General features: G+C 50.9%; 12 protein-coding genes across 12 annotated transcripts; 6 read left to right on the top strand and 6 right to left on the bottom strand.

Annotated features, from left to right (window-relative positions):
• Positions 1–70: 70 nt before the first annotated feature.
• MRS44_005602 (uncharacterized protein) lies at positions 71–646 on the bottom strand (the record flags this gene model as incomplete). The annotated part of the gene is made up of 1 exon (XM_046270353.2): positions 71–646. The coding sequence occupies one exon, from the start codon at positions 644–646 to the stop codon at positions 71–73; it is 576 nt and encodes a 191-aa protein (XP_046140842.2).
• Positions 647–1,660: 1,014 nt separating this feature from the next.
• MRS44_005603 (uncharacterized protein) lies at positions 1,661–3,561 on the top strand (the record flags this gene model as incomplete). The annotated part of the gene is made up of 4 exons (XM_065621450.1): positions 1,661–2,390; positions 2,434–2,514; positions 2,579–3,228; positions 3,292–3,561. 4 exons carry the CDS (start codon positions 1,661–1,663, stop codon positions 3,559–3,561), a joined length of 1,731 nt encoding a protein of 576 aa, XP_065477522.1.
• A 753-nt stretch (positions 3,562–4,314) lies between these two features.
• MRS44_005604 (uncharacterized protein) lies at positions 4,315–4,834 on the bottom strand (the record flags this gene model as incomplete). The annotated part of the gene is made up of 4 exons (XM_046273404.1): positions 4,315–4,368; positions 4,417–4,464; positions 4,518–4,719; positions 4,788–4,834. 4 exons carry the CDS (start codon positions 4,832–4,834, stop codon positions 4,315–4,317), a joined length of 351 nt encoding a protein of 116 aa, XP_046140840.1.
• Positions 4,835–5,869: 1,035 nt separating this feature from the next.
• Positions 5,870–6,736, top strand: MRS44_005605 (uncharacterized protein; the record flags this gene model as incomplete). Its single annotated transcript, XM_046270440.1, has 2 exons — positions 5,870–6,023; positions 6,084–6,736. The coding sequence occupies 2 exons, from the start codon at positions 5,870–5,872 to the stop codon at positions 6,734–6,736; spliced, it is 807 nt and encodes a 268-aa protein (XP_046140839.1).
• Positions 6,737–7,183: 447 nt separating this feature from the next.
• On the bottom strand, positions 7,184–10,179 carry MRS44_005606 (uncharacterized protein; the record flags this gene model as incomplete). Its single annotated transcript, XM_046270426.2, has 6 exons — positions 7,184–8,549; positions 8,604–9,179; positions 9,243–9,267; positions 9,351–9,521; positions 9,577–9,674; positions 9,737–10,179. The coding sequence occupies 6 exons, from the start codon at positions 10,177–10,179 to the stop codon at positions 7,184–7,186; spliced, it is 2,679 nt and encodes an 892-aa protein (XP_046140838.2).
• Positions 10,180–11,237: 1,058 nt separating this feature from the next.
• MRS44_005607 (uncharacterized protein) lies at positions 11,238–13,661 on the top strand (the record flags this gene model as incomplete). The annotated part of the gene is made up of 1 exon (XM_046274782.2): positions 11,238–13,661. One exon carries the CDS (start codon positions 11,238–11,240, stop codon positions 13,659–13,661), a length of 2,424 nt encoding a protein of 807 aa, XP_046140837.1.
• A 1,592-nt stretch (positions 13,662–15,253) lies between these two features.
• MRS44_005608 (uncharacterized protein) lies at positions 15,254–16,212 on the top strand (the record flags this gene model as incomplete). The annotated part of the gene is made up of 3 exons (XM_065621451.1): positions 15,254–15,305; positions 15,371–15,436; positions 15,512–16,212. The coding sequence occupies 3 exons, from the start codon at positions 15,254–15,256 to the stop codon at positions 16,210–16,212; spliced, it is 819 nt and encodes a 272-aa protein (XP_065477523.1).
• Positions 16,213–17,174: 962 nt separating this feature from the next.
• Positions 17,175–19,997, bottom strand: MRS44_005609 (uncharacterized protein; the record flags this gene model as incomplete). Its single annotated transcript, XM_046280607.1, has 4 exons — positions 17,175–19,122; positions 19,180–19,400; positions 19,751–19,842; positions 19,907–19,997. 4 exons carry the CDS (start codon positions 19,995–19,997, stop codon positions 17,175–17,177), a joined length of 2,352 nt encoding a protein of 783 aa, XP_046140835.1.
• A 315-nt stretch (positions 19,998–20,312) lies between these two features.
• Positions 20,313–21,363, top strand: MRS44_005610 (uncharacterized protein; the record flags this gene model as incomplete). Its single annotated transcript, XM_065621452.1, has 3 exons — positions 20,313–20,493; positions 20,562–20,810; positions 20,894–21,363. 3 exons carry the CDS (start codon positions 20,313–20,315, stop codon positions 21,361–21,363), a joined length of 900 nt encoding a protein of 299 aa, XP_065477524.1.
• Positions 21,364–21,925: 562 nt separating this feature from the next.
• Positions 21,926–22,865, bottom strand: MRS44_005611 (uncharacterized protein; the record flags this gene model as incomplete). The annotated part of the gene is made up of 2 exons (XM_065621453.1): positions 21,926–22,641; positions 22,694–22,865. The coding sequence occupies 2 exons, from the start codon at positions 22,863–22,865 to the stop codon at positions 21,926–21,928; spliced, it is 888 nt and encodes a 295-aa protein (XP_065477525.1).
• Positions 22,866–23,391: 526 nt separating this feature from the next.
• On the top strand, positions 23,392–24,534 carry MRS44_005612 (uncharacterized protein; the record flags this gene model as incomplete). The annotated part of the gene is made up of 1 exon (XM_046278168.1): positions 23,392–24,534. One exon carries the CDS (start codon positions 23,392–23,394, stop codon positions 24,532–24,534), a length of 1,143 nt encoding a protein of 380 aa, XP_046140833.1.
• A 58-nt stretch (positions 24,535–24,592) lies between these two features.
• Positions 24,593–27,344, bottom strand: MRS44_005613 (uncharacterized protein; the record flags this gene model as incomplete). Its single annotated transcript, XM_065621454.1, has 7 exons — positions 24,593–24,798; positions 24,855–25,438; positions 25,498–25,848; positions 25,904–26,267; positions 26,328–26,485; positions 26,561–27,275; positions 27,338–27,344. The coding sequence occupies 7 exons, from the start codon at positions 27,342–27,344 to the stop codon at positions 24,593–24,595; spliced, it is 2,385 nt and encodes a 794-aa protein (XP_065477526.1).
• Between the last annotated feature and the right edge of the window lie 262 nt (positions 27,345–27,606).

The following is a 27,606-nucleotide window of genomic DNA, read 5'->3' on the forward strand; positions in this document are numbered from 1 at the left end:
AATCATGTCACAAATATCCACGAGAGCTGATCACAAGTTCTTCTCCAGACACTATTCTCTAACTATGGGTTTAAGTTGTCTCAGCAGGGCGCACACCCTCATCCGTGATGTAAATTGTCTTCGTCACCTCCGTCCTTCTTGGGAATGGAACCTTCCAGTCATGATTCGGCCCTACGCAGTACGCGTTGCCGACGACCAGCTTGTCTGAACATGCCTCGGCGTCAGTTCCCAAGCCGGTATTGACCAGGAAGAGCAGATCGATATCAATGGCCGCTATCATACAGATGTGGGCGCACGAGTCATCCTCGCTCGCAACATACCATCGACCGCAACGCTCCGTCGTGCCCTCAGGGACTGTGGCGCCCTTTGGAGGGTCGACCTTGTCGTAGGTATATGCGCTCAGCACCGTGGGCGTGGTCGTGTCGCTGCCGTTGGACGAGCTGTTATGCCGTTCGTACTGGGGGCCAAAGCATAGGACGGTGCCGTAGACGGCGCTGAATGGCTGCAGGTTCACACACTCAAAGCCAACCCAGGGGTTGTAGAGAAGCACGTCTCCCTCCCGTAGCTGGTTTGTCGCGTTGCCCTCAAGGGTCGAGCACTCGTCGTCTGGTCGGAGTGTGTAGGTGCGGTGGCACTCTGGTGGCATACAGAGCTTGGTACCGCGTACTGGCAACGTGACAGGTCTGCCCGGTTCTACGCAGGCGCCACTCGCCAACCTGGGACATCCAATGCAACAAACAACGTTTTGGGCATCACTTGGATGTTGTAACATTGATACATGCACCGAATTGTTTGCTACCTCTGAGGCTCCTTTCACCAACGGCGCGTGAGAACATCACCGGCTTATATGCAAGACATGGCGCTGTTCGCTGGCAGTGACCCATCATCCTTTTTCCTTTCTCACTTAGAATCTCTATCCATTGTCTCCGCCGTAATTTCCAATAACGAAGAGTAAGTTATCTAGCCTTACTACATGGAGGCATTCTAATCATGGTCTTCTGTAGAACTAAAAACCCATTCGACTTCACCGAGGCCGGGAAGAGGCCGCGCGTTGAAGTCTACACTCAAGTATGCAATCATTTACTTTGATCACGTCGCTTGTGATTCTAATCTCTGAACAGAAGCCGGCTTTTACTGTTGATGAGGGAGTATATTACTCAAGCACGACGGGAGCCGTGAGGGCCCTTACATAGTTGTGACCGCGCCGGTGAATTGCAAGTGCACACTGAGTTATGAGAATGGGGTGCCGTTCCGAAACAATGAGCATATAAATGTAGACGATTTGGAGTCGAGTACCTATGGTTGACTTCAGAAAGCTAGCTTCAACCCTTTCCCCTTTCCCTCCTGAGATCGCCATCTGAAGGCCTGAAAACGACAAGTTGGGCAGAACTGCAGACCAAAACCAGGCTGTATCCAAGGTGGGGGTGAAAGTGGTTTTGGGTCGTTGAGAAGCCCACCATGCAGCCCGATATGGATCTGATGAAAATGAGGCGACACGAAGTGATTAGAGGCAGTGCATGCAGGCGCCTTGGCTCCCATGGCGAACTATCTCGGCTCATAATTTGAATGCATTGAAATCTTCAGACAGCTGTCTGCCCATGAGCCGTCCCACTACATGCGAAACAAATGTTTCATCCCAAAACCAAGTCTGTTTGGTACCATGGACGACGAACAACCGAAAGGCCCAAGCTACTATGCTATCTTAATTGGCATCGACGCATACGTTGATAGACCTTTAAGAGGCTGCGTGTGCGACATTCAGCACATCAAGGAATTGCTAGAGCAACAGCCCATTCCTATCGACATCCACGCTTTCACAGCAACTTCCAATCCACACAAAGGTCCACACCTCATGGAAGACTCCAAGTTCTGGCCCACGTATGCCAACGTAACTCGGGCGATGCGGGAAACTACCTTTCGCACACAGACAGGCGATCATGTCTACATTCATTACTCGGGGCATAGGACGCGTTGGACGCCCGATAGCGAGTTTTTAAACCATTCTGCTGGAAATTTGGCTCTAGCCCTTGTCGGAGGGGAGAATGGGGACATCGAGGAACCTCTTGGAGGACACAGGCTGACACGGGCTCTCAATGCCATGGTGCAAAAGGGACTGGTTCTCACCGTGGTCCTCGATTGTTGCTTTGCTGCGAGTTTCTACCGCCGTGGCCATACCAATGTCAGATTTACGCCTCCGAGCACATATTTCGCATCCAACTCTCCAATCAAAACATCTGGTACTGATCCCGATGATGAACCTCTGGTCTCGAGGTTTCGAGATGTGCCTATGCTGCCCTCCTGGATGATGAATCCCAACGGCTATGCAGTTCTCGCCGCTTGTGGCCCCCGCGAGGAAGCTACCGAAATTATACAAGACGGGAACCATCACGGTGCACTGTCCCGATTTTTATATCTGACTCTTCGAGAAACCAGATTGGGCAAGCGACACAAAGACATCTATTACCGCCTCTGCTCCAGGTTTCGAGCGAGCCCCCTCAAACAGAACCCTGCGTTGTACGGAAACAAAGATCAGGGATTTTCGGCCAGGATAACTCGACAAACTCACCAACTATACCAGTTGTACAAACAGGAAACCATCTTATTCTTCAGGCTGGTCGGGCACATGGAGTGGCAGAGGGCGACGAGTTCATTCTGTACCCCTCAAGAGAAGCCAGCCAAACTGCAGGATCTCAAAACAACACAATGGTTGCTACTGCTACACAGATACAGCCACTAACGTCGACGTTGGCTTTGGAGCAAGCCCTTACCTCGCCGAATCAGGAGTACTTGGTTGCGGAACCTCAAACTCGCCGCCACCTCCAGGATCATGTGGTAACCATTGACCCAGATATTGTCAACAGGGATGTGGGCCTATCAGCCATTTCCGAACGCTCTCTTTCAGACCATGATAGTACAGACAGCCGCTATTTGTCTTTCTCTGTCATGTCGATCGACGGCGAGTACAAGATATCGGGCAGCCCCGGCCAAGAAGTAAGGCATTTGCCCATTATGCGACAAGACTCAACCAGCCTGGATGACATTTCCGCCGTTTTGGCACACTTGGCAAAATACGAATTCGTCAAGAACATTTCAAATTCTTTCACAGCAGATGACTTCCGATCCTCCATCAATCTCAACATCACCACCAGATTGGGCAACTCTTTCGACCTAGGGAATCCCATAGAAATTCAACAAGACGGCAGCATGGGGTACATGTTTGAGTTGAAGGTAGAAAATAGGGGTACAAAGGATCTCTACCTTCACGTCTTTGACCTTGGCCCTTCGTGGTAGATTAAGAGCATCTTGCGTGGAAGCTTCGAAACGCTGCCGCCTGTGGGCCAAAGCCGAGGATTCTCGGGTCGATTTTCCAAGAAACTAAGGACAGCGGTACCAAACGAAATCAGGGACAGGGGTTTCAGGACATGTGACGACGTACTCAAGGTTCTGGTGACATCCCAGCCAACGTCTTTCGACCTTTTTGAGCTACCCAAGATTGGACAGGTTGGCAAGAAGAGATCTTCAACGCGGAATGGGAAAACTGAGGACAATGTTGCTCAATAATGGGCTGCTTTTAGCTTTTATTTGCGGACCATTTTAAAGCCAAGAGTCAGTTAGATTAACAGCGAGAAAAGGTAGATTATGGAACTCGACCATGCCTTCTGTTAGTTCCTCGGTGGTCGTTCGTGAGGACTCGCCTTGCTTCCAGACTCATACTGGGTGAACCATATGATAGCCTCTGCATGAGTCTTGAAAGGATGAAGTCGCGCTAAACAAAGGAGTGTAGTGTAATAAACTTAGAAATAAAATAGAAATATGTATCAACCTTGGTCTCGTTATTAATATAGCACACCAGGAGAGCTTTAGAAAATTGGGCACATAACGCTCGTAAGATACCCTGGACTCTCGACTAATTTCAAGCCTGCCTAATAATAAGCCAAAAACCGTTAACCCACAAGTCAATACTCTCAAGTGGAGAAAATATTGTGACGAATGACAGTGAGGGGAAAATAGAACACTGGCGCAAATTGTGTCTTGGCTCTCTGTCTGAGTTTGCCGAGAGCACACGGCTGTTTCCCAACGACACGACATCAAATGCAGTGCGAGCACGCGGCGGCTAACACATAAAAACACTAGGTCCTTGATAGAAGGCTCCTTCGGTTTTCGAGATTACAAATTCTGGGGCATGTACAGATGTAAATTTAAGCTTAGAACTAAGTACAGTGGAACAACCAAAGGCGCACGAGCCGCGAATGACGAAATTAAGGCTTCTCATCACAACATCTCCTTAACAACAAATCCTCATCACACGCAGCTTTAGTCGGCCTCAGCACCCTGAGCACCGCACTTCTTCTCACAGTAATAAGTGAACTGCAGCAAGGTTAGAACTGCTCCTCATAACGGGCACTATGATCTTACCTCATCGCCACCAATGTGACCGTTCTTGGAGTTGCAGATGATGCCATCCTAAAGACGAGATTAGCTGGGATACAATGGCAAAGGTAACAGTCAAGACTCACGAAAGTGCAGTCGGGGCACTTGTCCCACTTCTTGTTGCCAGTGTTGCGGTTGCGGTAGTAGTTGCAAGCGCATCGAGTTGCGTCAGGGAGAACTTCGTAAGAAGTCTTCCAGTTGTAGCTGGGGCTCCAGGGAGTGCCGCCGATGGGCGAGGTCTTCCTGTTGGAGACGCAGGCGGCAGAGCGGTGAAGGTCGGCGTTGGCACTGTGAGGAGCATCAACAGTTAGCTTCTTCGGGGCAACCAGGGACAAGGAAGGGAGAGCTCGACGAACCCGCTGGCGGCCATGAGGACCAAGGTAGTGAAGATGGAGAACTGCATGATGAAAGAGGTGTCAATGGGACTTTTGAGATGTAGAGAGAACGAATTTGGAGTCTGATGAAGATTGAGAGGGACGTTGCGTAGGGAGCTTTTATAGACGTGACCGTGACCCATGTCTTCCATCCAGCAGCCATTCTTCTATCACCCAGCCCCTACGACTTAGACGGTCACAGCCGAGTTGCAGTGATGTCCATGATCTCTCTCTTCTTCCAATCTTCCCTCGGACCGACAGACAGCTGATCTCTACACCAAGACAGACGACTCGACCCGACTCGCACGTGGATAGAGTTTGAGCCCTGGTTGGAGATATCATGGCGCATTGAATTATACATGCTTGATTCAGAAGGTAGATGCCGAATAGCATCACATGTGGTTATCCTGGTGGGGCGAGACTGGTTTGACATGCCTGCCGGGAAGTGACACTTAGCCCAGATAGTAGAACTCGGAACAAGGGCGATCGTAAATTTCCACGAGCCAGGTGTCATTGGGCTGACGGACCCTTGCTATGTCATGGCGTTAAAATCTTCCATTGTGGGACTCGGCACGAGGTCTAGAAGCCCAAGGGTCCTTATACGAATTTCTGTTTCACGCGAAGATCCAAACAGGGAGGTGAACGAACCATACCGCGTTACCGACAAAACTCTATTAAAATGACGATGCACACGCACGTGCTTGCTTGATAGAATTGGCGGTTAGATACATTTCATGCCAAGATGTCATAGGTCTAGGTCTATCTCGAGCGTGGGGTGATATGCTATGGCTGTGGGATCATCGTCGGTGTGTTGATTGAGAGGATCACGAAAACCCCTCAAGGGGTTCGCATGAATGTGTACGGCACTTGAGATGGCTCAGTGTAAGCCCCCTGCCACCTCGCCAGGTCAACAACAAGACACTCAACAGCATAAAGGTCATCGCGGTAAAAGATAAATAGCTGGTCAATTCCACGGCTCTTGGAAGAAAAATCATCACCTCAACTCGCAGTCTCTGCAGCCTTCTTCTCACAGTCACTCTTACAATCCCCCAATCGTTTTCAAAATGCATCACCTTGGCCTTGTTGGCTTGTTCCTCGCTTCCGTAGCTGGCGCCATGCCTCTGGAAGCCGAAGCCGAAGCCTATCCCGGCGCCGTCAAATGGACTTTGGGATATGAGCTCAAGCCCACCGACGTGATTGTTCCTGTTGATGGTGTTGGTACGTTCTAACTTCTCGCCCTGACGTCTTCTACAGGTTCATGTACTAACGGCTCTGAAGAGTACGTCGTCAAGGAGGATGTCTACCTGGCCTCGCTTAAGGCTGCCGGCATCAAGATCGGTGCTCCCGAGCTTGATCCCTCTTGGGTCTCCTACAACGCTTCCGATATCCCTGATTTTGAGGATGCTGAAGCCTCCGAGGGCGGCCACCAGAAGCGCGCCTCGTGCGACAACACCAACTACATTGTCACCGACAAGACCGAGACCTTTGTCGACTGGGACATGCAGATGTCCCCTGTCGTCTGCGCCGTCGGCGACATGGACATCAGCGTCTCTTCTGGCTACAGCATCTCCAACACTGTCGGCGGCAGTGCCGGCATCGACATCAAGTTCATCAAGGACCGTCTCGGCTCGTCGCTCGGCATCAACTACAGCCGCACCTGGACCACTCAGACCTCCGTTATCACCAAGGGCACAGTAAAGAATGGAAACTGCGGCGTTATGATCACCAAGCCCATCACGACCCGCCGATCCGGTCGCCAGTTCCGTGGCTGCATTGGATCTGCTCGGCAGATCGGTACTTGGTACGCCGACAGCCGCAACGATGGTAGTTACAACGGGATTAAGTGGATCGAGGGAGCTATTTCCATGTGTGTCAAGCGGGGAAGCAACCCTCCCCTGTCTCGCTGCCATGGACAGGGCAACTTCCGTTAAGGGGGGCAGGGATAGGGTGAGGGGTCAAGTGCACTGACTTCCCCTCAGCCAAGCTCAGGATCCGAGGTTGAAGGCTAAGTTATAGCAACCAAGGATGAAATTGTACATGCTTTTGGGAGGAACCTGACTCAGTCTCGACTAATGCTTGGTCCTCAAAGCCTCAAGGCCGAGTGGCATTCTAAATAGATCATCTTCCTTTTGCCTGTTGACCCCTGAGGCGACCTTGTGACAGCCCTGTGTGGCTTGTTTCAAAGCCGTCATTGTGTGAAAAACTGTCTTAAATGCAATTATGTCAGACCTTATCCATCATGATAAGAATATAAGCGACAAACGAGAAGAAAGACCTAAAATGATCATCCTGTCATGTTGTCAAAAAAGGTTAAACAATCTGCCAGGGTCGCCGATCGCAATTTAACAACATGCGACTAACCGATATCAGCCACTCATCTACCACACTGGAGTCGACCCATCGTCTATCCCTTCACTCCGTTTTAGCGTAAAGTCGCCGTCAAAGGTACAAGACTCTTCCCCGACGGTTATGCCAACAATGTGAGAGCAGTCCAGTCCAGATCTCCTCTCATAGAAGTCGGGAAAGAAGCAGACACCTGGTTGCCACACCTCAATTGTGTGAGGTATGGAGTCTGAAAATGTGTATGAAAGCAGCTCGCAGTTCGTGCCTTTTCCTTTACTGCCCTGGCGCTCTTTTTCCGGACCAATCTCTTCAGAAAATGTTTCAACCAGCCTCGCCACGTCCACATGACCACTTAGTCTAGCCCAATCAGCAGGGGTCTTTCCATCCATGCCGTCCTTGGCTTCTTTTGGGGCTCCATGCTCCAACAAGACCTTGATGATTTCCACGCTGCGTCGACTTGCAGCACTATGCAGAGGAGTTACCTTGTTGAAGTCTGCCTTACCTGCGTCACCCCCTGCAGCAACAAGCTTCTTGATGATTGGAACATGCCCCCGAATAGCTGCGGCATGAATGGCTGTACCCCCAAATCGACTTCCGGGAGCATTAATCTCTTCTAGACTTGTCGATCCAAGTAGAGACTCAACTGCCTCATCAAGTCCCAGAGAGGCAGCATAGTAAAGCGATGTTGCATGTCTGGGGTAGACGTTCCATTTGAATGGCGAATCTGCGTTCAAGACTTGAACCCAGGACATGAAGTTGTCCCTTGCCTCCGGTGCAAAGAAGTTCATGGTCAGGTCTCGAAGCTCATCGTCAACTATCGCGTTGCGAGCATGGTAGAACCAGTATTTGGTGGCATATTGAAGCAGTGGGAACTGTGCTAGCCTGGACAAGTACTCTTCCTCTGTGCTTGACGGTCCAGCAGATAGATTGGAGAGCAAGAGATAAGTGAGACAATCTTGAGCCAGCTCCCTATGGCTGATACCAGGATCGAGAGCAAAGACCGCGGTTTGCGGGTTATTCCTGATCTCGGCGGAAACAAGGTAGTCCCGAACAGAAAGATGAGACAGGGCAACGTGACCATCTGGTGACACGGCAATGAGACTGTGACCAAGAAGCAGAATATCCTGAGGACTTCGCAGTCGAGACTCATCATCAATCACCTTTTGGCCTTTTTCGATTGCAAGTGCTTCCCACAGTTGGTGTAGGGTGAGAGGAACACAGGAAAAGGCCAGCCATGTCATGATCTTCTTCACAAGCGCAACATCCGCGGGGCATGAACGCAGAAGGAGCTTTTCGTACGTCTCGCTCAGCCCCTGTGGCAATCTCTTCAGGGACTGTTTGATGTCCCTAATTGTGCGGCATCGGCAGAGAGAGTGGAGCTGACACGATGCCCATTGAAAACTAGAAGTAGCGTCAGCTCAGCGTGAATCCATCCTCTGTTTTTAAATCTCTCACCTTCCCTTCGACTTTGACAACAAAGAAGATGAAATGAGGCTTTGGACATCGGCTGATAGCCAGGCCAGGTCTTGGTCGCCTCTCAACCTTTTCGCAACATACCATTCGATGTCTTGGTCGATCTCCGAAACATGATGCTCGAGAGACACTCGTCGAACATCCGACAGGGCCCGCTGAATGGCAACATCGTTTCGGCTTGAAACTAGGACGTTGATCCAGGATGACGAGTCTGGCAATGAAACTAGGAACTCTGCCAGAGCTTTGGGATCCTCAACCTCATCAATGCCGTCAATGAAGAGGTAAGCCCGTCGTTTTGTCGATAGCACCTTGATCACCTTGGATATCATCTCAACGGTAGGTGGTTGGCCCCAACCTTGCTCTGTACTTTTCTGGAATGAACTCTGCAGCTCTTTAGGGAAGTGCCTCATTTGGGTGCAGATCTGGCCCAGGATGGCTCCCATAATGTTTACTAGGTCTTGTGTATCGGGGTTGCGGAAGTTGCAGTACGCAAAGGCATGAACCGGTTCATACTCATCGTCAGGAGTGTGGTAAGTCATTGACTTAATGATGTGACTCCTTCAAGGTAAAATGTAAGTAAAAGGTATGATGTCAGAAACAGAGTACCATGAGAGCACCTACATCATGATTGTTTTGCCAGAACCCGCTAGAGTGTCAATGTTAGCAACAAGAAACTTCGAGATGACTTCTGAGGGGTTTGGTGATGTGCAAAATGGACAAATCACGTACGTGGACCAGTAAGCCACAGAATGGAGTTTCTTTCCTTGGACCACTCCTGGAAGTCTTGTCCATCCTGAAGCCATTCCGAGGTGCCAGACTGATGGGAGGACTGTGCGAGTATGTGGTCGTGAGCTGGTTTCAAAGGTGAAAGCCAATCCACGATTGCGCTTTGTCGTTCATCTAACCTCGTTATCAATATTGTTTTGGTTCGTAAAGTGCTGAAAACTGGGCATACTTAGTTGGGCTGTGGCCAGCTCATGCAACTTTCCGCACCACTCGTCCATCTTAGTGTTCAAAGAAATGGACAGACGCTCTATGTTTTGGACCATGAGTCTATTGTGTTCGATGATTAGCAACGGAAGCTTTAATGAATGCTCTCAATCTATCCAACATACGAGTTATGGGAGCTAATTGCCAGGTTCAAGGATGTCTTGCATCTCTGTAAGCCAAGAATTGACTCCTTGGCTTCATCGCCTTTCAGTCGCCATGTCAAAGCTTGGAGAAGTGCTTTGGGTTTGGAATCAAGAAGAGTTTCAACATCTCGTGGTCGTATCCTGCTCTCAACAGCCCGAAGCTCGGCCAGACAGGTTGCTACCACAGGTTTGATACTGTCGGCCAGCTTTTCGGGAGTTCCAGGTTGGTGTGAGGTCTCACTCTTCCCCAGAACGGACTCGACTGTCTCCATCAAGTTTCGAAGGTCGCGGACTTCGTCTATTATTTGGATCAATGTCCATGGAATCTTGCGCATCTCAGTCCTCACGCTGTAGCAACAGGAGAGGATAGAGCAGGCGACTTGCACAGACGCGACTACCGCGGTCGTTATGCTGAGAGGATCCATCTTAGGATGGGGTTGAGGCGGCCTGGGGGAAATCTTAGCTAATGTGGAGGTTACAAACCCTCAAGAAATTCTTGGCCTCGTTTGGGGGCGTCGGGGGCCCATTTTCTAGCTGAAGGACTGATCTTTAGTGAGAGAAGCTCATTCGTGACATTTTACACTTCTAGTCATTCTAGCAATAAATTTCACCCCGAATAAAGCCTCGCGAGGCGACTGGCTTGAAATTGGACTGGCGGTGGCAGTGCCTACTGTAAAGCAGGCGGATGAGACCATTCTCGCAGTCAATGCTACCACTGTGCAGAACTGGAGGTCTCCAAAGATGCAACCACCTCGCATAAGCCCTCACGCCCGAGCAATATTAAAGCGACCTGCACTTTCGGGGCCTTTGGAAATACGAGAAGTGAGGCAAGTTGTACCGAGCCAGTAAGAAGAATTGGACTTCTGCAAGTAGGCCCTTGAGGCCCTTTTCAGGAGTGATAGGGGCTGGGGGTCACTCAGCTGGAGACCTCCTCATCGCAGCCTGCATGAGTATTCAAGCCACTTTCACAGCCTGATTCGGTACAAATTAGCCAAGCTACTGAACAATTTTTTTTCAAGTACACAAAAGAGAATTCCCACAGCCTGATTCAAGCATCCAGACGGCAATGCCCAGGGTTTTGTAATTTTGTCTCAGCCATGGGTTAGGTCTCAAGACCTCATTGGAGGGAACCGGCTTCTTTCAAGGCTTTCGCCCCTGATTCTCTTGGAGGCGGGAAATAAACGCCAGCATTGTGTGATGAATGTGTTTTCTCAGCCAGCCACACTTTTCTCGACAATCAATGAGGGCGGGCCAAATCTGTCACCATGAGCTGGTCTACATGGTGCGTCAGCAGGTACTTTATTGCCCGTCTGGCCACTTCAGACTCTGCCTCGAGTTAGCCCAAATTCCAGTTCCAATTCGTCCACGACATTAGTTTCTGCAACGTTTCAGTCGCTGCATATGCAGTCATCTTTCAGTACTGCATGTCTGCACTCTTCAGTCGATATTTAACTCCTTTATATCCCACCGACTGGTTTACACCATGCCACAAGAACCAGATCAGCCAGATACACCAGCAGACTTCTGCGACTCGCCCCGCGATTTAAGTCCTGAATCGGATCATCCAAACACTATGGCAACCCACATTCCGCCACAGAACCCAACCTCCTTGAAGAGAAAATTTGAGACTGTGGAAGCTGCAGCCCCAACTCCGGCTCTCAAGAAGGTAACCACGTTTACCGACGGCAGCTATGGCAAAGAGGCGGAGCCGAAGCCATCTAAGGTCAAGAAGTTCATGAATGAAGCAATCAGGAAATACAACTACGACGGTTGCCCCTTGCCTGATGGTCATATTCGGCTTCTGGTCCTGAAGCCCAGCGAAAACCGAAATTACCCCATCATTGTCCAGCTCGTTCCAGTAGCCGTCACCGATATTGTTGCAAAGCCTGAAGATTATCAGTTCACAGCCCTCTCATACAACTGGGGCAGCGGCAAGGAAGAAAATGAAATCTTCGTGGACACGGCACCACCTAACAGCGAAACGTCGGAGACGATGAAAGGGTGGGACGATTTGTTCCCTGCTTTGAAGCGCTACCTGAGGCCAATCTGTGTGAAACCCAACCTGCATGCGTTCCTCAAAGAATTTCGGCAGCCAAAGAAGACAGTCGCTCTCTGGGTTGACAGGGTCTGTATCAACCAGGCCAACACCTCAGAGAAGGCAGATCAGGTCTCCAAGATGGGTGTCATATACTCTACTGCAGCCAACGTCGCGATTTGGCTAGGGACACCAGACAACGAGGGGAAGTCCGACCGCGCAATGGACTTTATTGGCTCCATGCTAGAGCAAGATGTGGAACAGAAGCTCAGGGACGAGAACGCCCAAAACCAAGACGCTATGCAGTGGTCAGACCTTCTATCACTCATGCGGCGTCGATGGTTCTCACGTCGCTGGATCATCCAAGAGCTTGCCCTAGCTAAGAATGCCGAGGTTCGCTGTGGCTCTAAGAGGGTTCACTGGCGAGACTTTTCTGATGCTGTTAGCATTTTCGAGCTTCACTTCGACATTATTCTCAAGATCATCAAGCGCAGACCTGATCTGGAACAGTCGCTCGAGGGGATCAAGGACATGAAGCCGTTCGGCGCTCGAATCCTCGTTGATGTCCTATCCAACACGTTCCAACGAGACGCCAACGGTACCATTTATAGCCCGCGACAGGGCCTGGAAAGCCTCATCTCATCTCTGTCTACCTTTGAAACATCAGATCCCCGGGACACCATCTACACTCTGCTCAACCTCGCCAAGGAGACATTCGACCTACCTTCAGAAGATGTGGTCAGGAAGGAGAAGAGGCAGAAGAGAAACGAGGCAAATCCTCCTCCAGAGCCTGACTATTCTATGAACCTACTAGATGTCTACACAAAATTCATGAAATGGTGTATCGAGGAGAGCAAATCACTGGACATTCTATGTCGCCACTGGGCTCTCCCAGAAGTCGATACTAAACCCGATAAATTCTACCCCGAGTTGGTAGAATTACCATCGTGGATTACGACAGTCCGTAAATCGGCCTATGGGTCTCAACAAGAGGGATTTGGTGGTCGGAAAACGGGCGACAGTTTCGTTGGCACACCAGAAAGCCGATGCTACAACGCGTCACTAAATCTACCTCCTGACATTCAGTGGGGAAGGGATCAGGGAGTATCACCAACGAAGTCACCGAACACTGGGCTTCCCAGAACGGCTACATCTCGCCGACTTCCGTTGCCCTCGGGGAAGACCGTCCCCCGCAGGCCGCGACCTCAACAAGGCCTGAGCCGTGTGCTAACCATCAAGGGATTTTATCTCGGGCAGGTTTCCGAGCGACACCAGATGCCTGAAGGGATTATTACAAAAGAGGTTTTGGAGACGCTGGGCCATGACTCTACTCCAAACCGGTTGGAAAGAGTCCCGGATGCTCTGTGGCGAACGTTGGTTGCGGACCGTGGCCCGGACGGCAAAGCACCACCGGCATGGTATCACAGGGCATGCATGACATGCCTGGTATCCGATACCAGTGTGGGAAACATTGATACGAATCAGATCCTTCAGCAGAAAGACACAACAAAGATGCAGGCAGACTACTTGAAGCGGGTCCAGGCAGTGTGTTGGAACAGGACGTTCATCGAATGTGGTGACGGCGATGATGGTAACAAGCTTTTTGGAATTGCACCACTGGACGTCAGACCGAACGACTTGGTCTGCATTCTTTACGGATGCTCGGTTCCATGCATCCTAAGGCAAACTCTGTATGGGAGTGGAAGCGACTCCAAAGAGGGGAGTTCTGACGAGCGTGGCTCCAAAGACCCCAGCTACTTCTATCAGCTGATTGGAGAAGCATTCATTCTTGGACAGATGGATGGGGAGGCTATCATGGACCTTTCAGAGGAGGACCTGAGAAGTGCGAGTGATGACTTTCACTTGGTTTAGTTTTTTAGGCTGATAGGGGCTCCAAGACATGTAGGAGGTTCTTGGCCTCGCTTGAAAAGGTCAGGCCCTTATTTGAGACTTGGTACCGAGCAATCCCTTTCATCGGTCAGGATCAGGCTCGAGAGGCCTTTTCTGCTGTCTGTAGCACCACTGTACAGAACTGGAGATATCGAAGCGTGCAGCCAGATGTGTGTCCTCACGCCCGAGCAACATGACAATCAGAGGCTCTTTCAGACTTATAGTAAAATGAGAAGTGATGAGAGTTAAAGTCAGCCAGTAAGACCAATGGAATTTCTATAAGTAGGCGCTTGAGGCGTTTTTTTAATGGCGACAGGGGCTGGGATCTCACATCTCGAGACCTCCTTACCACAGCCTGCATGAGCTTTCAAGCCGCGTTTACAGCCTGATTGAGTACAGAGTACTCCGTATCTAATTTAGTAATCGAACAACGCCTCTCGTACCGCAAGGTTCTTTCTTCATATTCCCCTGGAGGCTCGAAATACGCGCCAGCCTGATTCAGTGCAACGTCTCAAATTTAGTAACATAACACCGCCTCTCCAATCGCAAGGCTCTTCCTTCATACTCCCCTGGGGGCGGGGAATAAGCGCCACCCTGCATGAGCTTTCAAGCCACGTTCACAGCCTGGTTCAGTACAAAGTATCTAATTTAGTAACAGAGCAATGCATCTCAAATCGTAAGGCTCTTCGTACTCGCCTTGAGGCGAGGAATACGCGCCACCCTGCTGCGTTGGATATATTCCCAACCACATCTTTCTCGACTTTGCCTCGCGTGAGCTGAAACTAAGTATGCCACTACACTTCGTTTTCCCTCCTTTGGAGGGATGGGTGCTGTAAAGGAAGGGAGGATATTGAATTCTGGGCGCAAGTGTTTTTCCAACGCCTTTCATCTATCCTGCATTCGAATGTATACTGATCTAAGATACTGTTCGGTGGTTATGAGGTCTCTAAACGAAAGCAGACGACAGTAGACTCACCGCCACTATGTCGCCTTGCTCTCTTGGCCTTTGATAGATACTACCCACACCTCAACAGACACGACCACGTCCTGCTTTCAGCTTGAACATCGCTTATGTACGGGCAGGTCTGTATTTGGAACACCATCTGACAGCCAAGACTGATTGAAAACGTTTAGTCATGATTGTAACGCCCGCCTGGGGAGATATGAACTGGCCAAGTCTTCACAGCCTGCTTTCAGGGGCTTCACGTTGTTGGATTCATTCGGCAATGCGCGCTTATCTCGCATGCATAATGTGTACTTCAACAAGGCAGCTGAGCACCAACGCTTGACATGAACCCAGTATGTGATTGTCGCAGTGTCTGAGGAATGGTATGGTCCAACTTATAAATTGACTCGCTTGTTGACATTCACACCCCACAACGCTCTCTCATTCACGGCCAAGCTCAAACTACCGTGAGCATTCCAAACCTCTCCCGTCTCGTTGGAACCCCATCAAGCCATCCATTATTGTGAGTTACCACCATGAAATGCCTCCCTTTTCTCCACGGTGCGCTTACTGGTGATTCCCCGACCCCTTTAGTCTTTCCTAAACTGCATTGGGCGTTTGACTTGCCATGGACATGTCGTGGCCGGACTTGGTTGTTGGCGTCGACCTTGGAACAACAAGTCTGTAGCACAGATTTGTTTGACTATATGCACTCCTCCACAACGTTATACTAACAGCCTAACAGGGACAGCCGTAGCCTACGCCAAGCCCACCGAGAATGAGGTTCACTGTCTCAGAAGCTGGCCTGACGGTAAGTGACAGGCCTGATCTCATATATACAGGGTCTTCCTCGTCTACGAATCTCCATTTCTGATCCGCCTCACAGAGCCCGAAGATCCGACCCGTCCTACAAAGCCCAGGGGTTATGACAAAGTCCCAGCAATGATCGCCTTTGACGGGGACAAAGACAAAGTAGAGGCGTGGGGCTTCAGTGTTATGACGATCCCCGCCGAGTCCATTCCCTACCTCCACTTGTACAAGCTCTTCAAGCCGGTCTTCGACAGCCAGGACCATTCGGAGATTTTGGAGTCCGAAAAATGTGTGCGCGCATTTCTCAAGGCGCTCCTCGAGCACCTCAAACAACACTTGAAGGACCAGTTGCCCACGGACCAAGACTGGGATGAGTCCATGGTCAAGTTTCTGTTCAGCTATCCGACGACTTGGAATAAGAACACGAAGGCTCGTTTTTCTAGCTGCGTCAAAGAGGCTGGCTACAAGATGGTAGACGACCAAGACACTATAACGTCTCTCGACGAAGCGCAAGCGTCCATGTTGCATTTCTTCAGCAGCTTCTCCAAACAGACCCGTCAGACCCTTCCTAAGGAAGGCGAGCACATTCTAGTGGCTGATATTGGCGGAGGGACGTCAGACATGTTGATTTGCAAGGTGGGCGAGGCCGCCGGTCGCGATGTGAAGTTGGTGCATGTGGTGTTGGACGAGGGTAAAGACATTAGATCCACTCAGATCGACGAAGCCTTCAAGAAGAAACTCCGGCCGGAACTAATGAACATCTACGAGAAACTTTGACCGAAACAGCTGGATAACGCTACCTTGGAGGAGTATGTCGACGCGACATTGCTCCATCTCGAGCACAACACCACCTATGTGCTCCAGAAGCACATTTAAGGGCGGTACGAATGGCAAGCTCGTAAGGGTTGAGTTTGAACTCCAAATCCCTGATCCCTTCTTTTACGGAAGTAACTCCAAGGACCTTGGCTGCTTCTATCATCCGATTGGAGAAGCATTCATTCATGGACGGATAGATGAGCGGGCTCCTGGAAAGTGGCAGTGAAGACTTTGATAATTTAGTTCTATCGCTTGGTATAGGGTAACAGCTGGTTTTCTAACACTTCGACCGTTTGGCTTAATTAACACATTAAGGGCCGGGCTTTAAGTATAATAAAGAATATAATATTAATATATTATAGTATTATATCTTTATACTAATATAATAGCTTTTTTAAAACCTTTTATTATATATAAAAGAAGAATTATACCTAGCTATATTATTATAAAAGGCTAAACCTCTTATAGGGCATTTAATTACTTTAACGTCTATATAAGAAATAAGAGAGAATTTTCTGTCTTCTTAAGACTATAGTCTCTTAATACAATATCTATTAACATAATGCCGAGAACTACAATTACTTCTAACACTTCATGTCTGCTATGTTGGGCTGATAGGATCTGACTGCGCTTGTTTTCGGGCTAGAGAGTCCTTTCATTGCATCTTTCATTCACATCAATGTGTCACTTTTAGAGATCTGCCGGGAAAGTTCCTCATTTTGAAATCTATCCAAGTATCTGAAATTGAACAAGGTGTTTAAACAATAATAAACCAGAACCATGGAATAAGCCATGGGGTGGTGCAGTGGAAATTAAACAGCCCAACACGCGGAAAGGCTTTATGACTGCTCAACATAGCCAGCTGAATGGCGGAGGAACAAAATGCTGATGCGCTTCGTTGATCAGCTTTCTCCGTTATCCCGTCAGAAGACAGAGGTCTCGGCTTTAGCCCTGAGGTCCCTAGAACTAAGGCCAGCTGCAAAGATAAAAGTGCCCTCTGGGATCACCCATTGTTTCCTTTCCTTGTCCCAGAAGCTCAAGTCTCTCCTCTTTAATTCAAATCTTACCTTTCGAGTCTGACCGGGCTTGAGATAAACCTTTTCAAAGCCCCTGAGCGACCTCACCGGGGTGCCCTTCGGAGTCTTGCCAGTGGGCAAGGAGACATAAAGTTGGGGCACAGCAGTGCCCGCCGAGTCTCCCACATTAGTGATCTCAACGGTCACCTTAGCCACAGGCGTCCAAAGGTCCTTTAAGCCACCGGGAGCAACTCCCTTGGACTTGTCGGCGTAAGGGCTAAGTCCAGAGTTGGCATGGACAGTGAGGCGACCCGACATATTGAACTGGGTGTAGGAGAGGCCGAACCCAAATTCAAAGAGAGGCTCAATGTCGTTCGCGTCGAAATGTCGGTAGTCAATCATTTGTCCCTCGTCAAAGTCTGATTGCCAGGCATTAGGGTCCGTCACTGGTTGACTGAGGTTGACGATAGGTTTCCCATAGTCAGCAAGTTTCTTTGGGACCGTGTAAGGAAGACGGCCAGACGGCTCAGCACGGCCCCAGAGAACATCGACGATTGAGTTTCCCGTTTCTTCGCCGGGATAATGCGCCGATAGGATGGCTGTGACGTTCTCGTTATCCGCCCAGGGCATCGTGACGACACCAGGCCCATGCACGACAACCACGGTGTTTGGACAAACTGCCGCTGTGTTTTCCACAGCTTTAGTCGCGTTCCATGCAAGATCAATGGACCGTCTGTCTTGACCTCCCGACGCGTACGCCTTCAAGAACAGGAGGCAAACATCCGGTACAGGATAGATGGTTCTGAAACGTCCATCTACAAGCTCCTTGTTGTCCAGGAGGACTTGGACACGACCGTTCATCTTCTCGACGTGTTTTCTAACCGCATCCAGTGGTGTGGCCAGATTCGTATGTCTGACAGTACCTGAACCGCCGCCAATGTCGACTGTCCCCATCTCGAAACCTTCAGGGTTCTGGCCGTAATCAAGGTACACGGACCCAGTTGTTGGGTAGGAGGCATCGTTTCCAAATACGCCGATTTCTTTTTGGTTCGTCAAAGGGAGTGTGCCGTTCACGTTCTTCAACAAGACTGTCCCAGCTGCACCAAGTTGCCGAATCAGCTTGGCGTGGTTGCCACGAACATCGCGAGCCGGGACTTTCGGATAGTTGAGGAGAAGTTCGGACTTGTGCCCGTACTGGTAGATAGAGAAAGAAGCTCCACTGGCGGGATCGACGGTAGGGTAGTTGTTGTCTTGGCCCAGCAGGAAGTATGGGGTCAGAACTCGCTCGGCCATGTCGTCAAGGCGAGATTCTGGTACTTGACCGTCCTTAACGGCGCTCAGGAGCAAGTCGCCGAAGTAAGAAGGGCCAGCCAGGGCACTGACGTTTCCGGGCATCTCAATATCGAGGCCTGCATTGGCGTGGCTGGCTGTGCCATCTGTCGCGTACCAGTCTGACACGACGTAACCGGGGAACGCGAGCTCTTCCTTGAGAATAGCCATCAGCTGAGAATTGGCACAAGAATAATTGCCGTTGACCCGGTTGTAAGAGCACATGATGCTTGCCGTTCCAGCCTTGACGGCATCGGCAAAGGGCCAGAGGTAGAGCTCATGAAGGGTGCGATCGTCAATGTTGGAAGAAATGGCGTGGATGACTGTATCATTGCCTTGAATGCTTGACGTTCGTTGCGTTTCCTGTTCGTTGCCTATGTAGTGCTTGGAACATGCTTGAACGCCGACGGACTGAATGCCCAGTACTGAAGCGCTCATTGCAACGCCCGCCAGATCGGGGTCGGGCCCGAAACTCTCCCAGTTACGTCCGCCGAGGGCGTGGCGTCCCAGGGGTCCCGAGGAAGGCCTTTCGAAGACGTAGCAGTTAGCAGAGTGTCATAGCACACGGCAGTATCCGACATACCCAAGATGGACGTGTGCGCCCTTCGCCCTAAACTCTTCACCGAGAGCGACGCCGCGCTTGTACATGAGATCCCTGTCCCAGGTTGCCGCAACTGTGATTCCAGACGCAAACACGCTGGCACCATCCGATCGGGAGTAGCCAGCCGGGCCATCAGAGAAGCAGAGCCCATCGAACCCCAACCGTTCAATACCCCCAACAGCGCCAACACAGGGCAAAGTTGGCTAAGTGTAGCCTCCCGTTACAAGTCCAATCTTCTCAGCAGTGGTGAGTTTGGAAATAAAACTGCGGGCCTTGCTCAATGCTTCGTCCCAGGATTCAGGTCCGGGAGGGGCTGCCCTGGTAGACGAAGTAGCTCCCAAGGCTGGATGGGCCAAAGTGACCGCTGCCAGGAGCGTAGAATAATCGAAGAGTCTAAGAAGATGCATCGAGAGATGTGAAACTGAGTCGAATGGCACTCATGTCTAATCCTTTTGTCACGATCGGGTACCTATTATAGTCAACCCAGATAACTAGCTATTTCTCTCTTGAGATCGGATTTCCGCCTTTCTGGTAGCCTTGGCAAAGCTCTCACCGTGGGGCTGTGAGGCTTGCGTGTACAGCACTCGATGAGGACGAGGATAATTGCCCGAACCGCGGCCGTCAGTGGATCTCCTTCAGGGTATGCTACCCTGGTTAAGGAAATATATGGTTAGCGGTGCACCAAGTGGAGGTTACCGGGGGTTCGTACAGAATGCGAGTCCAGTGCTGAGGACTTGTTGTCTAAGTTGAAACCTCGAACCGATGAAGTACGAGGGCATTCGTATTGCTTCGTATCGCATTGTGGATGCATTGGTTTCATATCAAAATCTTGGCTCAGCCGCTGCAAGCACTGTTTCTTCAGAGACCCTTGACCTAGATCCTGCCTGCCTCTGTGCCCCTGCATTACCTTAGATGTCAAGATTACCAACCAACGGGAAAGTTTCCACCTTTGTTATTTTTAAAACATTAAACTTCGTTTACTATCAATGTCCGTCTATAGGTTTTGAGCGAGCTCGAAGCTTTAAGCACCTGCCCTCCTGCACCATTCCTCCTGATCTTCAGACCATCAGCAATCCCCTCTACACTCCCAACCGCCCTGCACGGCATCACGCAGCATGTCCGGAGATAACGATTCTGAGTCGAGCGATGGAGGGTTCAAACTGTACCACTTCGACCCTTCCTTCGCTGCCGCAGTCCTGTTCGCCGTCCTGTTTGGTGCTGTGTCGATTCGTCACTTGCAACTCTTGATCAGGTCGAGGACATGGGCGTTCATTCCGTTTCTGGTAGGCTGTCTGTGTACGTCTCCCTCCCTCCCTCTTGACAATCTGCCTCTCTACCTTTTACTGATTCCAACCACTGAGCAGTTGAAACGGCAGGATACGCCGCGCGAGCCTACTCGGCCAGGCAAACTCCCGATTGGACGCTTATGCCATACATCATCCAAAGCATTTTAATCCTTCTCGGTCCGGCTTTCTTCGCAGGCTCTATATATATGGTGCTCGGTCGCCTTATGCATGTGCTGGAGGGCGAGGACTACTCCCTTATCCGCGTCAGGTGGTTGACAAAACTCTTTCTGCTGGGCGATATCCTGTCTATCTTTGGGCAAGGAGGAGGTGAGTCTACCAACGAATCCCACATTCCACATCAGATCAGTTATCCAACTACTGAGAACACAAGCTGACTGGAGCACATGTAGGCGGCGGTTTACTCGCCGGTTCCAAGTCCAAGTCGACTCAGGACCTCGGAAACGCCGTTATTCTTATCGGGCTCGGCATTCAAGTTGCCTTCTTTAGCGGCTTCATGCTGGTGACAGCTGTTTTCCACGTCCGAATTGTTATGCACCCGACGCTCCAATCCAAGACCACCACCAGGCCTTGGCAAAGATTCCTGTGTGCTCTCTACTTCAGCAGCGTGCTAATCATGGTGCGGTCCGTCTTTCGCATGGTCGAGTATGCTCAGGGAAATAATGGAAGCCTCATGCAGAAGGAAGTCTACGCCTATGTTTTGGATGCGCTGCTTATGTTGGTCGTAGCAGCCATTTTCACACTCTATCACCCCAGTCAGGTACTTCAGGGCCACAAGATCTCAGATAGGGGTGCTCATTTGGAAGAAAGCTCCGACAGCTTCCCCATGGTTGGACAGTCCAGCTATAGGAGGATGGATTAATTGGCTTGCTAGGTTTGATAGCACACTATTTCACAAATTTGGCTGATAGATGGAAGAGGAACCGAGGGGGGACATTTGTATAACAGGAAAATGGTAGCTAGATACTATAGAATACTAGAATAGCTTACAGGCAGAAACGGAGATATCAAGCAGATGGTTAAAGTTATTCGCTACTTGAAGACCGCATTGATGGAAACTCCCCTCGTAACAAATAGTCTGCCCACCGGGATTTTCACCCATTCAATACAGTCTGAGGCTGAAGAAACTTAACGTGTGGTGGTGGTTTTTCGTACCGCATTGTCTACATGTATTTATCACTGTCTCATTTCCTACATCTATCAATGCTCTCATCTAGAGAAGTTGGCAAGATCAACAACAATGTTACGTACCCAGGCAAACCAAGGCTTACAAGAAAACGTTCACGGTCGTGATGGGTGAATAGCTTTGGACATTCGCATTTTATAGACCAAGCCAAATAATGTTATTGAGTTGCAAAACGCCATTGTTCTATACCGCAAGCAACAGGCATGTTCTATGTAATCTAGGACCCTATCAATCTATCCTAAGCCTTGCCGTATCTCCCCGGAGAAACCTGTTTATGAAAATGTGCCGAGTCCTGGGGCGGTGTCCTTGCCGACTCAAGTGCAACGTCCAGATCACGACTCTTTTGAGGACGCAGGTCACAGGGATATCTCCATCCCAACATGAAAACGACACCAAACATCAACATAGCGTCAAAGACGTAGAGAGTCCACTCGTTCCTAAGCGGGTATCCGTCATGGCCCATGATATACTCGACAACGCGAAAGATTGATCGCACCATGATCAAAGCACTGACGATATAGAGCATGATCATGGTCTCTTCCCAATCAATGTAACTGTGGGGGCGGCATCGTAGGGCCCGAACATGAAAGATGGCTGCCGTGACAGCAAACAGGCCGAATATGACAATCTGGATAAACAACCCGCCTAGGATGATATTCTCGCCCGTTTTCATCGAGTCAGCTGTGACCATGACACCGGCCCCGGTAGCCTGGACGGCGAAGGAGGCTATATCGCCGCAAACAAAGATCTTTGTAAGCCACTTGACAGGGACGATGGACAGAGCCGTGGCGTCGAGGGCTCGGATGAGGCGCCCCAAGATCATGTAGATGGTGGCGGCAAATAGGGCGGGGGCGACAAGAATGAAGGTGCTTTGAATGACGTAGGGCATGAGTTGTTCTGTCTTGTTCTTGGCCACGGCCCTCGCGGCGTAACCAACAATTTCGACTCGACGAGCTTCAAGTTAGCAAGTTGATAGGGACAGCTTGAGCAGTAATGGTTGACATACAAAGGCCACCAACAACAAAGGCAGTGCAGAACCAGGTGCGACTCTTAAGCATGCGCCACACGATGTAGGCCGTTCCCAGGGAGAAGAGAGCAGTGAACAAAGCTGCGGCAGGCGTAGAAGGGATGTAAAGCCAGAGATAGTAATCTCCTCTGTAAGGTTTCAGTTCAGCCATTGCTTTCGAAGGGAGTGGTTGCGATATCCTGAGTGGTTGTTGATGTTGCGTTGAAGGACTTGCGAAGCACGCTGGCTCTGAAAGAGCAAACCACGGGTCAGATAAATAGGCTGGGCCAACAACACAGAGAGTAGAATGGCGGTGGCTTAAAGCATATAACAACCTCTTGCCCATGGCAACGGTAGACAGGATGGGGCGTTGGAGCTACGTTGATCAAGGATCTACTCGGTACTGGCCAGACACACAGCCATGGATGGGTACTAACTAGTTAAGTAAGTGTATTGTAGTCTCCCTATTGGCTCACGTACGTCCGAAACCTATATACGAGTATAGCACCCCACCCTCGTACTCGGTGCGAGTCAAGCCACAGCCCATAGATCAGCGCCGGCCCAAAGACGGGTGGATACTCCTGACGGACTCGTACTCAACCTATGCCATCAGACGTCTCGTAAATTGCTCGCATTCTCAATTCCTCTTCCATGTCTCCTAGTAAGACTGTGAACATCCGCATACTTCCCACCTGACGATGGACACGACGGAGCAGCCGACCCAGCGCCACCATGACACCCGACGCACGCACCGCAAATCAAGAAACGGCTGCCTCACCTGCAAGCAACGCCGTGTCAAATGCGACGAGGGTCGTCCCAGGTGTTCCAGGTGCACAGTCGGCGACCGTCAATGCTCGTATCGGGATCAGAAACCCGAGACACCGACCTTGACCACGCCCCGTGGCTCAAAAACCCCCGAGCCACGAGCCAAGTCTGGGGCATTCACTGTCATGGACTTAGGCTTCCTTCACCATGCGGAATGCAACCTGGCCGAGTTCATGGCTCTTCAGTGCGATGTGAGGCCAATCATTACACTCGCCATCAACAACGCACTCACAACGCCCTATCTCCTCGACCAGTTGCTTGCCCTCTCGGCCCTCCATCGAGCAGTATCTGATCCCCCCATGGCCTCGGTTTACGATCAACAGGCTACGGAACTGCAGACGCGTGCCCTGTCCACCTTCAACGAGACCAAGGCTGACATCTCCGAGAGCAATCACTTAACCTCATTCGTCTTTGCAACCCTACTTGGCGTCCACGTGCTCCGCGACACCCTTGCTAAAAACCACGACACGCTCGTCGCCTTTATCAGTGCCTTTGTGGCCTATATCCGCCTCCATCGTGGAGTACGTGCCGTCACCAACCAGTACTGGGGATTGATCCTTCAGTCGGAGTTGAAGCCTCTGCTGTACATTGTCGACTGGACCGAAAGAGCCCAACAGCTCGAACCTGGAACCGACACGGCCGGGATGCGAGAATTTCTACAGTCAGCCCCCGGCTTATCATCTATATCCCTGGAGGCCTGCCTGTCTGCCCTCGAATGGGTTCAGTGGGTGCTGGACACGGTCAAGCTGGAACCCACGAGGTTCGACCTAGCCGTCCATGCCACCATGGCCTGGCCACTCCTCGTTCCGGACGAGTACGTCGACGCTCTCTACCAACACCGCCCAGAAGCCTTCGCTGTTCTCAGCTACTACGCCGCCATCGTCCATCAGTACCGGGAGTTCTGGGTGTTTCAGGGTGCCGGGTTGACACTGATGGAACTAATTGCGCGCCATGTTGGTCCTTTTTGGTGCGAGGCTATGACTTGGCCACGCAGTCAACTTATTGAAGGAGAATAGAAGATTCGGCGCCTCGAGCAGCTCATCTCTGTATTAAATCCACCATGTCTACATCATGCTAAGTCCGAAGTTCCCTCGCCATCATGGCATCAAACGTGTCCATGATGGCCTTGTCACTGACGCCCATTTTGCGGCCCTTGTCTGCCAAGTATTTGCCTTCAGCCAACCGAGCCTTTTGAATAGCCTGACGAGTCCTGGAGTTGGCGAGACGCCATATGCTCTTGTAAATCCCCTGCAGTGGGTAAGTGGCTGAACCGATGGTCGCTGCGAGTTGTCTTGGTTAGAATCATGTTAATGGAGAACTGAGATCGGCTGCATACCAGTGAAGACCCTACTGGTTAGACCAGCAACGCCCTTTCCAACCCCCTTCACAGCTCCGAGCACGCCTTGCTTCTTGGCACCCTCATAGGGCAAGATGAACAGGCCGCCAACGCCGTCAACAACGCCGAAGACAACCGCCTTGGCCCCGAACGTAATGCCTGACTTCCAGTCGTAGATCTCGCCATAGTCTCTGAGTTCCTCGCCATATAGGAGCGGTAGGTTGCGGAAGCCCTCGGTGAAGGCGAATGGGACGATGACAAGACCGTTCAAAAAATGCTTCAAGAATGTTGACATGCTATGGGCTGACACCGTAGACACGGACTTCGCTGTGCTGAGGCATCCTCTAGAGCTCTTGGCTCTCCTCGCGTCTAGGCTTTGAAGCGCCGTCCCCCCGGATGCATCCGCAGGATCCATATGATGTTCTGGGTCTAGCGCATTCCGTTGTTGGTAGGTTTTCACGGGCTTGACGACGGTGTCGGCAGCCGACTTGGCCAAGTCGGCACTAACTCCTATGGCAGCTGCTATAGTGCCGCTGAAAGGGTCCCATCGGCGTGTTTCTATGACGGTGCGACGACTCTCGTACCTAGGAGGGGGATCAGGAAACGGACAATCTGAAGTCGGGGATTGGGGATTAAAGTTTACATCTCAAAGCTTCCTGCATCAATCTTGAGATGGCTCGAAAGGATCTCTCCCGCCGGTTTAGAAAGCTTAAGGCGGCGGTTCTTCTTGGAGCAGGTCCACACAGCAGGTTGGCCCTTAATGATATCGCACTCGAGTTCGTCTCGGGGAAGATGATTGTGGAAGGATGCCACAGCAGCCTTGACGCCCATCTCGAATCGCATCTTGTCTGCAATCTTGGCGGCGGAGTCCGCAGCTTCCTGCGTCAAACAGAAGCGGATGGCATCGACAAGATTGTCAACGGTCAAGGACTTCTGAGGAATCGGTTCAGGGCCTGCCCCAGCAGCCGCCACCATGTTGCCCCAAAATGGCTGGCTGCACCACTGTCAGCAAGAATAAGGCGATATGGCAGACACTGAGAAACACTTACTCGCCAAAAAAGGGCACGATTGTAGTCGGCCGCCCATTCAATAATCCACACGCAGTTGTGCCAGCTCCTCCATGATGGACAACGGCAGCTACATGCTGAAAAAGCCACTCATGGGGACAATCGCCCAGAAACATGACGTTGCTCGATGCGGGGCCATCCAACTTGCTCCATCCTCTTGAGATAAGGGCCCGGGTGTCTGTGATTCGAACTGCTTCAAGGATGATCTCAGACATGCGTTGCGGGTCGTCTAACACGATGCTGCCAAAACCAATATACACGGGTGGTGGCCCAGATTGTAGGAACTCGTCGAGCTCTGGAGCTGGCGTGTAGTCCGGCGGTTCGCGAAAGAAGAAGCCACATACATCTATGCATCGTTAGTTCAGAACTGGCGACGAAACAGTAAAAAGCCCGATGGTGAACCTACCGATATTGGAACCCCAGTCTGAGGGCTTTGGCACCAGCGCAGGAGACCAGCAGTATGTGATAGGTGTCTTTAGCTTCTCGATTAGACAGGGTCCTTCCGAAAAGGCAATGTGTTCCAGGTCTATGCTCTCCCTCCATTGGTTAATAACATCTCCGAGCCTGGTAGAAAAGGTCACTCAGTCAGTACTGGTTCCCAATAGCTCTTCGCCTCTGTATCCTTGGGGAACGGCTTACCCTTGCCACGTGAGGAACTCAACCACACCGTATGAGAGATAGTTGACAATAGAAGGCTCAGAGCTGGATCCTTGGCCGAGTTTGATATTGACAAGCGGGTGAGGGAATGCTGCCGTACTCGTCCAGGGCATGGTGAACATGATGTGGACCGGCACCCCAAGTGCCTGACCGCAGTGGACATGAGCAAAGCTGGGGGGGTTGGCAATGATAGCATCTGCCACAAAGGGGACTGCGGATATCGGGTCGGGACTGATGCAAGATAGCCAACACCCCTGCAGGATGTCGGCCATCATTGTCCGTTTCTTTTGTATATCACCCGCCTGAAGGCTCTTCATACTGGGTATAAGCCCTGGATTGCGCACCATATATGCCATCAAGTCGGCAGGATCGCCCCCAATGGGGTAGAAGCCAAGGCCAGCATCGCGCACGAAGGATTCAAACACGGCATGTGTCGCGAGCCGAACTTGATGTCCGCATTTCTGTAACTCGTTCCCCAGCGCTACGAACGGCTGAACATCTCCGCGGCTTCCGACGACCTGAATGACGATGTTGAGTCTCACTGGGAAGGGTTCTAGGTCGCTGTCGTGCGGACGAGGGGGTTGGTAGGCCGGAGGAGTCTCCGCCGGTTTGTCTATCGGGTTCGGCTTCAAACTTGGAAGAAGGGAGAGGTATTTGATCGCCCGCGAGTTCATGTCGATATTGACACGGCCATCGTCTGTGAAGGTCAAGCACACTTAGACGTATTCGATATCCCGCCTTGCGTATTTGGGAACAAACCTTTCATGGTGGGCTCCATTTCGACCGCGTCCTCTCGAACAACCGTGCTATACCGTGGCGGCATGCTTGCAGTTGAGCCGAAGGCGTTATCTTCCAGGTACATGATCCCAGCGTGGCTGCTACAAGCAGCCGAGTTGATCGAGGGGCGACGAGTTGTTCTGCAAGATTGAATGTCTGAAGAGGAGCTTTGATGCCAGGACGGTGGGTAATCGGGTGGTGGTAGTTTTAAAAGAGCAGAACAGTGCTGTTGATGGCCGGTCAAGCAGACC

Source organism: Fusarium solani (assembly GCF_023522795.1).
Source record: "Fusarium solani strain SB1 chromosome Unknown bctg00000003_1, whole genome shotgun sequence".
Taxonomy (NCBI): Eukaryota; Fungi; Ascomycota; class Sordariomycetes; order Hypocreales; family Nectriaceae; genus Fusarium; species Fusarium solani.